This window comes from Giraffa tippelskirchi, chromosome 7 (genome assembly GCF_054371585.1).
Source record: "Giraffa tippelskirchi isolate mGirTip1 chromosome 7, T2T-mGirTip1v1.2.pri, whole genome shotgun sequence".
Classification (NCBI taxonomy): domain Eukaryota; kingdom Metazoa; phylum Chordata; class Mammalia; order Artiodactyla; family Giraffidae; genus Giraffa; species Giraffa tippelskirchi.
The window spans coordinates 50,542,201-50,557,662 of NC_137281.1; the positions used below are offsets into that span (position 1 = coordinate 50,542,201).

At 42.6% G+C, this 15,462-nt stretch overlaps 1 protein-coding gene across 8 annotated transcripts in view; it reads right to left on the reverse strand.

Annotated features, from left to right (window-relative positions):
* Window positions 1-677: 677 nt before the first annotated feature.
* The window catches only part of CDH13 (cadherin 13), a 1,025,542-nt gene continuing 1,010,757 nt past the window's right edge, over window positions 678-15,462 (reverse strand). For all 8 annotated transcript variants that reach the window (XM_081514130.1, XM_081514131.1, XM_081514132.1 and 5 more), the window contains 3 exons: window positions 12,280-12,513; window positions 8,489-8,707; window positions 678-1,697 (listed from right to left, as the gene is read on the reverse strand). In XM_081514130.1, the coding sequence (XP_081370256.1) occupies window positions 1,690-1,697; window positions 8,489-8,707; window positions 12,280-12,513 (461 nt within the window). In that variant the 3' untranslated portion in view covers window positions 678-1,689. The remainder of the gene's footprint in view (window positions 1,698-8,488; window positions 8,708-12,279; window positions 12,514-15,462) is intronic.

Sequence of the window (15,462 nt, forward strand, 5' to 3'; positions counted from 1 at the left end):
GGAAACCTGGTAAAGTGTGACTGCAGGCTTGGACCCCCTGCCCCGAGGCTGCCCCATGCCCTCGTCGGGGCTGCTGGCTTTCCCACTCACCCATTTGATGTCGGGGGACCCAAACGGCCAGCCTGAAGTGTAAACTCGCACTGGGCAACACCCAGTGTCCGTGACATTAGACACCAACATAAAAATCAGAGAAGAGCTACCGTCCAGCAGTTTTAACCACCAACACCCATTTATTTTAATGAAAAAAAAAAATCTCTGCATTCTATATGCTTCAAAAAGATTTACTATAGAAACAAATACAATATATGGAACTCTATCTGCATAATTTCACTACAATAAAGACAACATATGACTTCTAGTTCCTATGAAGGCAAACTGAAAAGCGCAGGTGCAAACAGAGATTGCATAAGAAAGCGTGTGCGCACCCGCGTGTGCGCGCGTGGTTAAAACCTTTAGTAAGCAACTGCATTAAAATATGCTAAGACACTTACCTGACCCTAGCTCGTGTCGAGTGCTAAGAAAAAGCCACAGGCTGTCACTAGTTTATCTGCTAGAAAAATTTGGTGTGAGCTTTGATGGTTCAGTTACAGCGTATGGACAAGAAGATAACCTTGGTACAAGCACTAACCTCCGTCTTATGTTCGCATGCTCACAGAATAAAAATCAATTACTTCTCATACATAATGAACATCTTTTATTTTCAGGTTTGCAAACGACGGCCGTCGATTCACACAAAAGGGTACTTTTAAAACTACCTGTATTTACTCTATTGTATGCATGTATATAGGAAACGAACGGTGTGTATGCGCATAAATGTATGTCTGTACATGTGGGCCGATATCTGTATACACATGGTACCTGATGGCCTCTTCGGACGCATGTGTGACCTCCATGATGACACTGGCTGTAGTACGTATGCCGAGGAGGGCAAGGTTCTCTATCCTGGGCCAGGTCCCCAGAAAACCCACTGGGACTGTGGTTTCCGGACACTTACAAATGCAGAGAGATAGACACCTGTGCATTTGATGGTGAAATGTCCAGCTCTGCTCCTCACCACCTTCACTCAGGATCATCCTCACATAGGATGGCAGTGAAAACTGTCCTCCTCTGTGGACCTGCCTGGACGGTGGGTCGAGGAGAAGTGCCAGCTCTGTGCTCTGCCCTAGTGCTGAACTGGATGCTGAGGCCCTGGAGGGGTCGGCTGCCTTAGCTTCTACCCCTTCTGTGCTTAACCTCTCGGGGAAGGGTGACAATATATGAGGCCCAAGCTTCTGTAGAGTCTGTCTCTATAAATACTGGGTATATACACATACAGATACGCATACATATACAAATACTAACCCACAGACCAAACCGGATGTGTGGAGTGCTGACTAGCAACATGGCAAACACATCAGGAAAAGTATTCATTGTTCCTCCTCCCAGAAGGTCAAGTTCTATGCCATGATGTTTAAACACTCAAGGGAAAATTCAGAGGATTCCATTAATTAAAGGAGAAAAGGAAGATGCTGTCAAAATGGTGAAGTACAGATTAAGTGAAAATTGCAAAGAAAACGAAAATCTGAAACAATTGAGGCCTGGTTGTGAAGTTCGAGAGCTGTAAACTGCAATCTTCAGATTTGGATTTTTTTTTCTCTTTTTCCTGTTGCTATGGAAACTTGGGAATCAAGCTTCAGATGTCAGGAGTTCTCACAGACCTGAATGGAAAAGATTTAGAGTCAAGTCAAGGAATATAACAACTTGATTCAAAAACATTTTAGCTAAATACTAGATACATGATTGACAAGCTATAATAAATGCATTTATAAATACTGCACTACTTTGGGGAAGTTTTTTTTTTTTCTTCTTAAGCATAACATTTGAAGAGAGAAAGAATAGTTCTGCTAGTTTATGTCTCAAAAAGCTGGACTTCTCCGAAAATGCGAATACCACATGCCTCACACCTCAGATCAACCGTGGCCCCTCCTGCTGCCTCACCAAGCCCTGTCTTCTGCAGTTGGCCCAGGGCTGGGCTATTTTATAAAGAAGCCTACTTGGCAGCTTAGAAATGGACCATCATCCCAGACACATACACACACACATATATATATTTTTTTGGGGGGTCACTGAGAAAAACAAGATAGTAACTGGTGGTTCTCCAGAGATGGTGTATGAGTTCCCAAGGGCTGCTGTCACAAATGACCACAAATTCAGTGGCTCACAAACCACACACACTCACTCTCCTACACTCTGGAGGTCAGAATTCTTAGGGGGCTACAGTCCAGGTGCTGGCAGAGAGTTCCTTTTGGAGCCCCCTCCTCCCTTTCCAGCTTTCCGAGGCTACCTGTTCGGTCGCAGCCCCTCCCTGCCTCTGTGACCTGCATCAGGGTTTGCATTGCTTGCTCTCTAGTCTTTAGGGCAGCTGAGGGACTTCCACTCTGTCTGATGATAAGGTGAATGGAAGCAGCTTGGCTCTCTGCCACCTTTGCTTAATTATTATTATATCTTGGATTTGTATAGGGAGATGATACCACTAAAAACTCGTGTTACAGAGAAATAAAAATGTATCAATGATCAACCCATGATGCAAGTATAGTCTATTCTGGAATGAATTGATTGTTGGAATATAATGGGTTGTTCTGTAAAGCTTAGGGCTTTTCATTCTAAATCTGTTAAGGGGGTGGATCAGCATGTAAACATCACCAACCTGTGCTGCACCCCATTGATTTTAGACTTTAAAGTAATCATGTATCTGTTCGTAAAATTTAGAGCAGCTGCTCTAAATTCTAGATAAAAAATCTTTGTAATGTGACTCGAGTGTAAATAAAATGATATTGAGAAGGTTAAGGGAGAAAGCAAAGGGCCAAGGAAATGAACATGCTGATTCAGATGCAAGTTTTATTGTTATTTTCTATACCTAGGGATCTTTATACTGCTTGACAGGTGAATTCCTTTGGGGTTAGGACTCTTCTGAACTCATTTAATTTCCTTTTTTTTCTGGTGAATTTTTCATTGCCTTTGCTACCGTTGCCTTAAACTCTTTGGTGACCTGGGCTACAGTAAACTACATCCTTCAGATTCACTTGCATTTGAAGACTGGAAAAGAACATATTAAATGGCATCACTAATTTCATTTAAAAATATTTTCCTGTGTGAGACTTAAAATAATCATTGTGGTCATTCATTGAGAAAAACAGGAAAAAATTTTGACTTAAGAAGACCCACTCCATTTGAAAGCTCTCAAGCCCTGTTTAAGTCAAGTCAGACCACAGCATATCTCCTGTGACTGTTGAGTTGATTGCCTGAAAAAGTTCACGATGATGTAATGTTCTTAGCCATGTGTGGCACATAGAAAGCCCTGGGACATCAGAGGTTGACTGTCATTGTCCATGAACTTGGAGGGACCAGCTCTGTCTGCAGGCCGAAGATGGCCTGCTCTACTCCGGCTTGGTGTTCCTCCAAGCTCTGCCTCTGCCCGTAACATATTTCACAATGAAGAGGAGGAAAATATTGATACACTCAATGACATGGACTGTGCAATTCCATTTATGGAAAGTTCTAGAGAAGGCAAGAATCTAATCAGAGAAGGCAAGAATCTAATCAGAGAAGGCAGATCAATCAGAGTCTGGACTCTGGGGAGGGGATCAACAGGAAAGGGGTACAAGGAATGGCATCTTGACTGTGGAGTGGCTACACTTTACCAAAATGCATCAAACTGTACCCTTAAAATAGGTGAGTTTTATGGAATGCAAATAATACCCTAATAAAAAGCATTAGAATGAAAAGTATTTCCGGTGTCTGTTTTTTTCGCTCATCTTGGTCACCTCTTTAAACATCTTCATTGTGATCAAGGTTACAATTCAACGCCTCCTCCTTTCCAACATAGAGACATTTAATTTTGGTACTTATTCAAATGGTTCACCTGATCTGTACTTTTATATTCTTGCTCTCGTGGATTAATTTTAAAACAGTGTTTGAAAAGGTTTCAGCACAATATACAATATTCTTCCTTGAACTTGCCTTGTCACAGCACAAAAACCCTCATGGATGTGCCAGCTTGCTTTCTTTGGAGGGTCCTAGGGGGAGAATTATGCATCCCCTTGATGTCATCAACACGTGATTTAAACAACAAACTGGCAGTAAAAATCATTTCATTTACATTTTTTATTGTTTTCAATGTCATTAGTTTTATTTCTTTTACTTTGGGATGTCAAAGAAGGAATTGCGTCTCTCTCAGTTCAACTCTCAAATGCAATAAAGCCACCTATGGTATCATAATAAACTGAAATGTTTTTATTATCTTTTTCCACAAGGGAGGCAATCTAATAATGAACACTGGCCTCCATGCTTACCCACCTTGGGACCTTTCTGAGCATCAGTGTCTTGTCTACAGAGTGAAATGAAACCACCAAGGCAATGATGGAAATAAAGAGAAAAGCCACAGAACAGGGGTGTTTGGTTCATGCGAGTCTACTTGAATCAGAATATTATTTGGGAGGAGGAGGAAAACCCATTTTCTCTTCCCATGTTGGATGACGTGAGCCCTGCAGTTTTATGAACACAGGCTTTAAAGACCAAATTGACACGCTTTTTCTGCAAAGAGCCAGGGAGTAAATATTTTCGACTTTTTGGGCCATAAGGTCTCGGGAGCAACCACTCAGCTCTTTTTGCGGTAGTAGCAGAAAGCTACTCACAGGTTAAGTGTGTAAATGGACGGACCTTTTGTATTCTGTGCGTCAGTGCTCACTCACTCAGTTGTGTCTGACTCTTTGTGATCCCATGAACTGTAGCCCGCCAGGCTCCTCTGTCCATGGAACATCTGATTTTCCTGGCAAGAATACTAGAGTGGGTTGCCATTTCCTCCTTCAGAGGATCTTCCCAACCCAGGGATCAAACCCACATCCCTTGTGTCTCCTGCATTGGCGGGCAGATTCTTTACTGCTGAGCCACCAGGGAGCATCTGTATTCCAATCAAATCTTAAAATCAGGAAGTGAGCCTTCCTTGGCCCTTGGGCTGTAGTTTGCCACTCCCTGCTTTAAAGAAACATCAAACAGATTCTACCAAATATCCACCTTCATTCAAGGACCATGGCTGATGGGGAAGTTCTCTTGTCCTCACACTTTATAATCTACTGATAGTTACAGTGTTATTAGGACTCATGCCCCCACTTTGCTTAATATTTTGGACCCATTTCTGTGTGCCCTCTTGCCATTGTCATGGGTCAGCCACGCTGACCTTGCTCTTAGGAGAGAGTCTGAGCCATAGGACACTCAAGGTGTCTTATTCCTGCCAATTTCTCACATGCCTACAATAGTAGTTTCATTCTTTCTCTGTTAGGAAGAACATCTTGGGCTAGGTCTATAATAAAACAGGAATCATTTTATTTGGCAGGCATCTCTAACGTTCAAACGAACATTATTAAATAATCATATGCCTTTGATATAGGGACAGGGTGAGGTTTGTTTTGAAGTCAGGTCAGTGATGACAACTGTTCTTAACTATTTTGGGGACTGAAACGACATGTCTTGTGGTGTAAAACATGGGAGGGTCATTCCAGCTGCACAAGGAGATTCAGGGTTCCTTTCTGAGGATAATTATGGCCTGTCCTCAGGTGCCCTGACCTGCAGTGGGATAACCATGTGGCTCTCCATTTAGGTGAGAACAGAAAGTTCATCTGACATTTCAAACACAGAATGCATGCACCTGTCTTTTCTCAATGGTACTATTTTGAGTATAAAATGAACATGAGTTCTTTGGGAGTTATCAGACAATTCTGTCTTGGATTAACTGTGATCCAAGAGCTCACACAGGAGAGATGAGAAGTGAGCCATCCTGGGGAACCTACTCATTATTGACACCTGTAGGTCAGGGTGCTCCAAAGTAGGAGGAACAAGAAAATCCCTTGTTGGAGGAAGCAAATGCTGCCATGGCTATTATATTCCTTTTAATCTAATCAGAGTACATCTTACTAGTATTTAATATAATGATTTGGAGTAGCAGACATGTGTATTATCATAAAAAGTATTGTGTAAACATATAAAAACACTGGGTATGTGTGCTAGAGGCCACTGTCACCTGGGATGTTGGTTCCCTGGGTTGGATGGGCTGGGGATCCATCTGTACTTCAACAATCAGAGCAGGAAATTTCCATTAAAACACTCACTGGCTGTCTAGAGGGGCGGTAAGTGAGCAGAGTCCTGAAGAGCCTTGGTTCATGGAGAGTCAGGTTTTGGTGTAGTGTAATTGTGTTTATGGGCTTCCCAGGTGGCTCAGCAGTAAAGAACCTGCCTCCCAATGCGGGAGATGTGAGTTGGATCTCTGGATTGGGAAGATCCCCTGGAGAAGGAAATGGCAACCCACTCCAGTATTCTTTCTTGCTTGGGAAATTCCATGGACAGAAGAGCCTGGCAGGCTATAGTCCATGGGGTTGCAAAAGAGTTGGGCACGACTTAGCAACTAAACAACACCACCAGTTGTGGGTGATGTGTGAGTGGCTACTCAATCATCTTTTCCATCTGTGTACACACACACGCGCACACACAGCATTTTTATTTCTGTATAATCACCCAGGAAGTACCGCCCTCTGGTTTACCTGAGTCTGCTGTATGTGAATTCTGCTCAGTGTCTGTCTAGTGCTCACTTGAGAAGCTGGTGGAAAACAGATTCCAGAGGTTTACTACAGTAGAGCTGGTCAGAGCAGGACACTAAATAATCCCCGTGTGTCTGTTGATGGGGGAGTACACTGCGCCACATTCCAAGGATGGGAAAGGATGTTCTCTAGCTGTTAGAGTGAATGAACCAGAGCAGTGCATTTGCCTGGCTCTTCAGCTAAGAATGGTTTTCATACTTTTAAAGTGTGGTAAAACACAGAAGACAGAACCAAAACAGCTATAAAAAGGAATATGAAACAGAGCCCTGATGAGGCCCACAGAGCCCAAAATATTTGCCACCTGGCCCTTGATGGGAAAAGCTTGCCAACCCCTAAACTACAGCAACATAGATGGAGCTTGGAAATGTAATGAAAAGAGGGAGAACAGAGAGTTCCAGCACATCAAGCTCAACACAGTATGAATTAGACCAAGTTTGACAAACTGCACAAAGTAGAACTATATGGTGTGTGTGTGTGTGTGTGTGTGTGTGTGTGTGTGTGTGTGTGTGTGTGGTAACAGTATAAGACAATGTCCACACATGCTGGCTCATGATAGCTATCGTCTCTGGGAAGAGAGAACAGGAAATGAAACTGGGGAGAGGGACATGGGGGATTTCAGCTTCATCTGTAATATTTATAAAAAAGGAAGGAAAGAAAATGAGGGAGGAAGAAAGAACAAGAGAACAAGAGAGAGAGGAATATATATTCCCTCCCTCTCTCTTTCTCTCTTTCCCTCTCTTCTTTCCTTTCTCTCCCCACTCTATCCCTCACTTCCATCCATCCATCCATCCATCCATCCATCCAGGGAGACGCTTTGCACTGTAAATTCTCCTCTCTAGTTCCACTCCGAGGTCAGTGGCTCAGCATGGAGCTCTACGTGTCTGAAGTTGGAATGAGATTTCCTGTTGACTCCACTCACCACTGTCACCAGGATACAATAATTTCTGTCTTTATTTTCTAATTATCACTTTCTTAACCTCCTAATTCACAACAACACCATTCACCTTCTCAGAAGGTAAATACTGAGGCCCCAAAGTCTTTTGAATGGCATTAGCTATATGTTAATAATTGCTAAGGTTAAAACTGGACTGCTGCTGCTGCTAAGTCGCTTCAGTCATGTCCGACTCTGTGCGACCCCATAGACGGCAGCCCACCAGGCTCCCCCGTCCCCGGGATTCTCCAGGCAAGAATACTGGAGTGGGTTGCCATTTCCTTCTCCAGTGCATGAAAGGGAAAAGTGAAAGTGCAGCTGGACTAGTATGCCCCAAATAGGAAATATTTGATATCTGTATCTATTTATTTTATGCTTACACGTCTATTACTCAGCATAATAGTTCATTTATTTAAAATAATGCTTCATTATGTTACAGTCATGACAGCCAGTCAGTGAAAAAACTGTGTGAATATGCAATCACCTCTTTTCCTACAGCCTCCATGTCCTTTCATGCATTCTCATGACTCTTCTTTAAAGGGTGTAGAATCTCCTTTAACCTAGCTAAAGATTACACTGCACAATGCGGAGAGAAATAGGGCCCTGGTAGACCAGTTAACCAATCTGGGCACACCTGTCTGAGCTCAAGTTCAGGGGCATCTGCAGGAACTTCCTTTCCACCTGCTCTGTTGATTGCATTGGGTGCCTTTGCATGGTTCCTCAGATTGGTGGGGGGATGTGAAGGGGCCTTTTGAAATTAGTGGGAGCACCTTTACAGGTAACACTCCATTATACAGACATAAGCTAAAAATGAATGTTTCCTCTGGGATACATATTTTGGGAAAGAAGAAAAAATATGTGGAAAAACAGTGGGTTTGGGGAAGTTACGTTTTCCTACTGTGTGCGCATTGGAGTTTGGTCAACTTACAAGCTAAGCTGAAGAGAGACAGGAGCAGGACTGTGGTCGCGCTGAAGTGCGGGGCCCCCGCTGCGTTGCAGTCCACTTTGGAATTCTTGCAGGAGCACACTTGTACCCTGAGGTCTGTGATGTTCGTCATGGGTGGTTTCCCCGAATCTGTCACCATGATGGGCAGGTGGTAGTTTGCTTTGTTCAGATTTTGAAGGAGGCTCACCATGGCATGTGTATCTGTGAATGCAAAAGGGGGCCTTCATAAGAGAGGGCTGGACCTCTGCAAACAAAAGAGTGGAATTTCAGCAACTGAACCCACACAAAGTAGGCAGTGCATTCATGTAACTACAAGAGTGCTCAAATATAAATCTATTAACACCAAATAAACATAGAAATTCAGCTTTTCAGTTGCAGAAATCACATTTCAAGTGCCTTGCAAGCACACAAGGCTGGTGGTTACCATACCAGAATGTGTTTGTTGGTGTTTGTGCCCAGTCGTGTCTGACCCCATGGACTGTAGCCCACCAGGCTCCTCTGTCCATGGAATTTTTCCAGGCAAGAATACTGGAGTGGGTTGCCATTTCCTCCTCCAGGGGATCTTCCTGACGCAGGGATTGAACCTGTGTCTCCTGCACTGGCAGGCAGATTCTTTACCACTGAGCCACCTGGGAAGCCCACTGTATCAGATAACATCCGATAAAACACTTCCATCATGGAGGAGTTCTGTGCTTCAGGGCTATTATAATCAATTTCAGGAGGACCCAATTTGGTGGAGATGATTGAGTACTGAGAACTCCTCCCTGCAAATGTATTAGACTTAAAGTATAATACATCTTCACAAAGATCACATTCAACATCTAGAAGAAATAATGTAAAAACCCACTCTTGAATTGTCACATTGTACATCTTAAATATATACAATTTTTATTTGTATATAAAAATATGCAATAAAGCTGGGAAAAAATAAATTGTTAGCTCAGAGCATTTTTATGTAAGAATCCAAATTCAAATAATCAAGATACACTTTTGGAACAACAATAACAAAAATCCACTCACTCTTAAGGTGGGCAGGCCCCCCCATCTGTTTCCATGGAGATGGTTTCTACACTCTAGTCTTTATAAAAAATTTTATTTTTATTTATTTATTTTTTGGTCATGCTGTGCAGCATGTGGGATCCTAGTTCCCTGACCAGGATCAAACCCATACCCGCTGCAGTGGAAGCTTGGATTCTTAATTACCAGACCACCAGGGGAGTCCCTATAGCTTAGTCTTTATCAGGCCTCAGCCCATGCCCCAGGTTTGTGGGAATTCATACCTGATATACAACTTGGGGACTAGATCTTTAAGCCCATGCTTGGTGGGAACATACACCATTACCCAGGCCACTGGTCAGCACTCAGAACTGGCCATCTCACCTGGCACTGTTTTGGCCTTGGGTTATTTTCTCTTCAGTCATTCAGAGACTATGGTGTTTTTTTTTTTTTGGTCGTGCTGCATGGCTTGTGAGATCTTAGTTCCCTAACCAGGGATCGAACCCATGCCCCCTGTATTAGAAGGCAGATTCTTAACCACTGGACCACCAGGGAAGCCCCGGCTGTTTTTTCAAACTGGATCTTTCTGGGCATAAACAATGTTAAATATTAAAAAAAATTGGGGGAATAAGAAAAAGAATCTAGAAGGCATTTTAACTATTAAATAAACCCAGGAGGGAAAAGAAGTGTGATGACTTGAAAACAAAAAAACTGGAGATAGAACTGCCATATGTCCCAGCAATCCTCCTGCTGGGCATACACACCAAGGAAACCAGAATTGAAAGAGACACATGTAACCCCATGTTCATTGCAGCACTGTTTACAATAGCTAGCTAGGACATGGAAGCAACCTAGATGTCAATTGGCAGACGAATGGATAAGGAAGTTGTGGTGCATATATACAATGGAATATTACTCAGGTATAAAAAGAACACATTTGAGTCAGTTCTAATGAGGTGGGTGAATCTGGAGCCTATTATACAGAGTGAAGTAAGTCAGAAAGAGAAACACCAATAGTATATTAACACATATATATATGGAATTTAGAAAGACGGTAATGATGACCCTATATGCAAGACAGCAAAAGAGGTGCAGATGTAAAGAACAGACTTTTGGGCTCTGTGGGAGAAGGTGAGGGTGGGATGATTTGAGAGAATAGCATTGAAACATGTATATTACCATATGTGAGACAGATGACCAGTGCAAATTTGATGCATGCAGCAGGGCACTCAAAGCCGGTGCACTGGGACAACCTGAGGGATGGGATAGGGAGGGAGGTGGGAAGGGGGCTCAGGATGGGGGGTCAGATGTATACTTGTGGCTGATTCATGTCACTGTATGGCAGAGACCAGTACAATATTGTAAAGTAATTAGCCTCCAATTAAAATAAATAAATAAATTAAACAAACAAACAAAAAAACATCTAGATGAAGGATTATCCTAACCAGAAGGTGACAGCAGCAGAAATAACTGACACGGATGATGACGCCAGTGAAATGGCAGATTAACACAAGGAAGGTTCTCTCTTCTGCAGGTAGAGGAGAAAGTCTTTGATGAGAAAGTTGCAGCTGGAAACTGAAACTTTGGATGATTAATCAAATCAGCGACAGCCACAAAAACTAGTGAGTAAAACACTAACCCCTCAAACAAGAGAAGAGCTGTTTTAATTAAAAATAATCAGTGTAACAGAATTCATTCTTTAAAAAGCAATAAAATAGACAAACAGGCAAATAGAATCAATAACAAGAGAAAGGCACTAATAAAATGAGATATGAGGCAAGGCCATAACAATACAGATGAGGTTTTTTTAATAGAAAATTTTATGCACAATTGTATAATACATTTTCAAAACTTAATGGAATGTATAATTCCCCATCCTTCTCAAAATCTCTACCTCTGAAGTAAGACGAGGGAACCCAGCCCTGATCGGGTCAACCATAAGATAAATTCACTATTGATGGCAAAGTGTATGTAATGTGTGAGTTCTGGTCTGGGTTTTATTGCGAGGCAAGGTGATTGCAGAAGTGAGTTCACACTTGCCATGGGGAGGGGAGGGCAGTGGCGGATTCACAATTCAATACATTTGATATTTCAGTCTTAACACGGCAGATGATAAATGTTGGGACAAGTTTTAAATTCTACTTGTCCACGTGCAAGGATTGGTGGAACGGGGCATTGCTTGCAAGTTTCATAAATGAGGGACAGGACAGATTCGAGAAGATGTCAAAGTCAGGAGTCAAAGCTGAGGTCATTTTAAAGACAAAGTCTTTACAATTCTGAGATCTGCAGCGTAAAACGGAAGGTAGAGGATTAGAGGTAAGGCTTTCTGAAGATTCCTGCACTGGTGCTTCTCTTAGGAAGGCAAGCATAGCCCAGAAGTCTCTGCAGTGCTGGTGAAATTTAAGGTAAACACAGTGACCTAAGTGAGGAGAGGCACCTGAGCCAAGATACCCAGTTTTGAAGGCTGAAACCTGGTGGGTGCAGAGGGTGAAGTATGGGGTACATAGCACACAGGGTATAGCAGAGAAAAGATGGGACAGAAAGCAGAAATCTGTCATGTTTGCATTTCTAAGAAACTGATATTCAATATTTTTACAAATTGTGTACAGGTGTTGGTAGGAAAATTGTCAATGTTTGTAATGTGTGAATAACTTGAAACAAACCATGTGAGAGTACACGAGAGCGCAGGAAAGGAGGAACAGGTTGGAACAGAAACCAAGCCAGGGAATCTAGGCTTCAAAGCTGAAGAATAACAACGGAACGTTAAGAGGACTTACTGTTGATCTTGGAGATCTTCCAGACTTTATCGGGAGCAGTTTGTTTATGGATTTCAAATTTGAAAGGATCTGTGTTTGGGTGAAGATCCTTATCTGTGGCTCCCAAAATGATTACGCTGAGGTTTTTGGCATCATCACAGACCTCCGCTACCGTGGGGTAAATGAAGGGCGCATTGTCATTCACGTCTTCCAGAGTTATCAGCAGAGTCCCAGTGCCAGTGGCAGGCGGGTTGCCTACAGGGAAAGGGGAGATGTTAGCACACAGCCCGTACAACACAGGGGTCATCGTCCACAGTACCTCTTCCCAGTGTGATAGACACCTTTACTACTGTCATCAGATTTCAAACAGGACCAAGAGGGATAGCTTCCATCTGTGTATAAAGTTTAGTGATTTAAAAAGCCTTGTAGTATTATGATCTCTAGGTCTATCCCTGTTGCTGCAAGTGGCATTATTTCATTCTTTTTATGGCTGAGTAAATTTCACTGCATATACACCACATCTTCTTTACCCATTCACCTGTCCATGGACATCTGGGTTGTTTCCATGTCCTGGCTATTGTGAATAGTGCTGCTGTGAACACAGGGCTGCATCTATCTTTTCAAATTACAGTTTTCTCCAGGTATATTCCTAGGAGTGGGATTGCACTTAGAAATAATCATACTAAGTGAAGTAAGCCAGGCAAAGAAAGACAGATATCATATGATATTGCTTACATGTGGAATCTTAAAAAAAATAAAAACACAAAAAACCTTTTATCATACGTAAGACTTCTGACTGACATTCTTCAGAGTTCACCGTTAGAGTTCTAAGCTTTAAACACACATGTCATACCAGCACATTGAAAGTCACTCAAAGAATGGAAATGATAATTAGAACTTATCCTTGCTTACCATAATGAAACCTTCAATCTAAATAGCCAAGTATTTGCATGTTGGCAGTGGGAAGCCAACATGAGTTTTTCAGAAAGGCAGTGGAACAATCTGATCTGACTTATTTGTGGAAACACACAGTGGTATTGACAGGAGATGCTGGGCACTGCAGGCAGGGAGCCCAGCAATAGATTGCATCATGAAGGGCAGTTTGAATGGCAAATACGTGTCTTGTCTTATTGAGGCCCTCAGGTGAGGCTGCCAGAAGAAAAGCGGAAGGTAGTGGGGTGCAGAGAGACGACGGCCTCAGCTCTGGCTGTGCTAAGAGCCTGTCAAGTTCGGTGCACCTGCAAGAAAGTGCCCAGAGCCTGGGAGGCATGCCAGGGCTGAGTTAGCCAATGGGAACTGTCAACACAGATGCTTTTGAAACCTTTCTAGAGAACTAGGTTACCTGAGGTGAAAGTGGAGAATGACAGAGGGATGGGCACCTCAAGAACCCCAAAGAGCAGGTTAAAAGTTTAAATAGCCAGGTGATAGTTTCTGGAAGACATGGGGGAGATGAATTGGAGGAGGCAATGATCAAGAATTAAATGTGTTATGATGCCCAAAAAGATAAGGAGTCAAGAGAAGCAATGGGGTTTCCCAAGAAGAATGTTACTGGTGACTTTCTGGGGAGTGATTTGCATTAGCGGGGAAGAAGCCAAATTGAAGGAAGCTGATCAGTGATTCACAAAGCATGAGAACAGATACTCTTTAAAATTTTTTAAAAAAATTTTTAGTGAAGAATAGTTGATTTACAATGTTGAGTTAATTTCTGCTTTATGGCAAAATGATTCAGTTATACATATATATGGTTTCCCCGGTGGTTCAGACAGTAAAGAATCTGCCTGCAATGCAGGAGACCCGGGTTTGATTCCTGGGTCAGAGAAGGGAATGGCAACCCACTCCAGTATTCTTGCCTGGAACCTGTCAGGTTATAGTCCATGGGGTTGCAAAGAGTCAGACGTGACTGAGTGACTAACACTGACTGACTGATACATATATGCACATTCTTTTTTGTATTCTTTTCCATTATGGTTTATCACAAGATGTGTTGAATATAGCTCCCTGTGCCATTGTTGGACCTTGTTGTTTATCCATCTTATATATAATAGCTTGCATCTGCTAACCCCGAACTCCCAATCCATCCCTTCCCCACCCCGTCTCCTCCTTAGCAACCACAAGTCTGTTCTGTATGCCTGTGATTCTAGAGAATGGATACTCTTTAGTGGGGCTGGTGGAAATTTAAACAGATTGACACCCAAAGACAGTTCCAGAGTAAACATTCAAGTAAGTGTCTGCTAAAACAGGAGCACAACTGTAATTAATCATCAGAAGGATAGCTATTTCTAATGGTGGCAGACCATCAACTTTTGTTAGCGCAAGAACTCAAAGGAGATGCATAATTACTTTGAAGTTGGTTTTTCACTGTCAGCTTTAGTCATTTGGTTGAATTTCTTTATTGAAAAATTATTTTTCTCTTTTTATGGAACTAATTGAATATCTCAGAGGAATCCATTACATTTTTTTCACTCTGAATATAATATGGAGTCATTTGGTAGAATGGATGAGAAGGCATTATGAGTATTTGATATATGGTCATAAGAATTGGCCTTTTGTGAACTTAATTATGCTACTGTCTTCAATTTCCCCTGTGTTATTCTCAGGCCAGGCTGGTGATGTCTTTTTCTGATGTCAAGCAAAATGAGCTTGTTTTTCTTTTGTTGAGAAGGTAAAGAGTGGATTCTCAAAATCCTCAGGGAAAGCCTCTCCCAGTTTATATGTATGGGATGGAGGAAAATCACCACCCCAAACTAAAACGTAATTTAAAACGTAAAGATTCTTCATGAGCCCTTCGGCTCTAGCAGTTGTGGGGCTCTAGGAAATACCAAGCTTCCAGATATTCTCTGGCACTCAACAAAAATCGCTCACCCCTCTTCTCTCCTTTCCGTCCGCCAGCCAGAGCTCTCAAGGGCCCGCTCCGCATGAGCAAACACTGGAAGCAAAGCACGCTGGGACAGACTCCTCCTCTGTTCCAATAGGGAAAAAGCCTCAATTTGAGCGAAATCCTGGGATGTGGAGCTAGACCTGCACTTGCTCTTCCTGGGCGCTCCTCAGAGCTCTGAGCCCAGGGTCACATTCTCGGGGGATGCGTGAAGGCTCAGAGGAAGTCCCACCTTGGAACCCGTGTCTGTAAGGGCTTTTGTCTTTATAATGTCAGGAGACTCAATGGCCCCCAGATGAAACACTCCTGTCAGGGGGTCTTAAATAGAA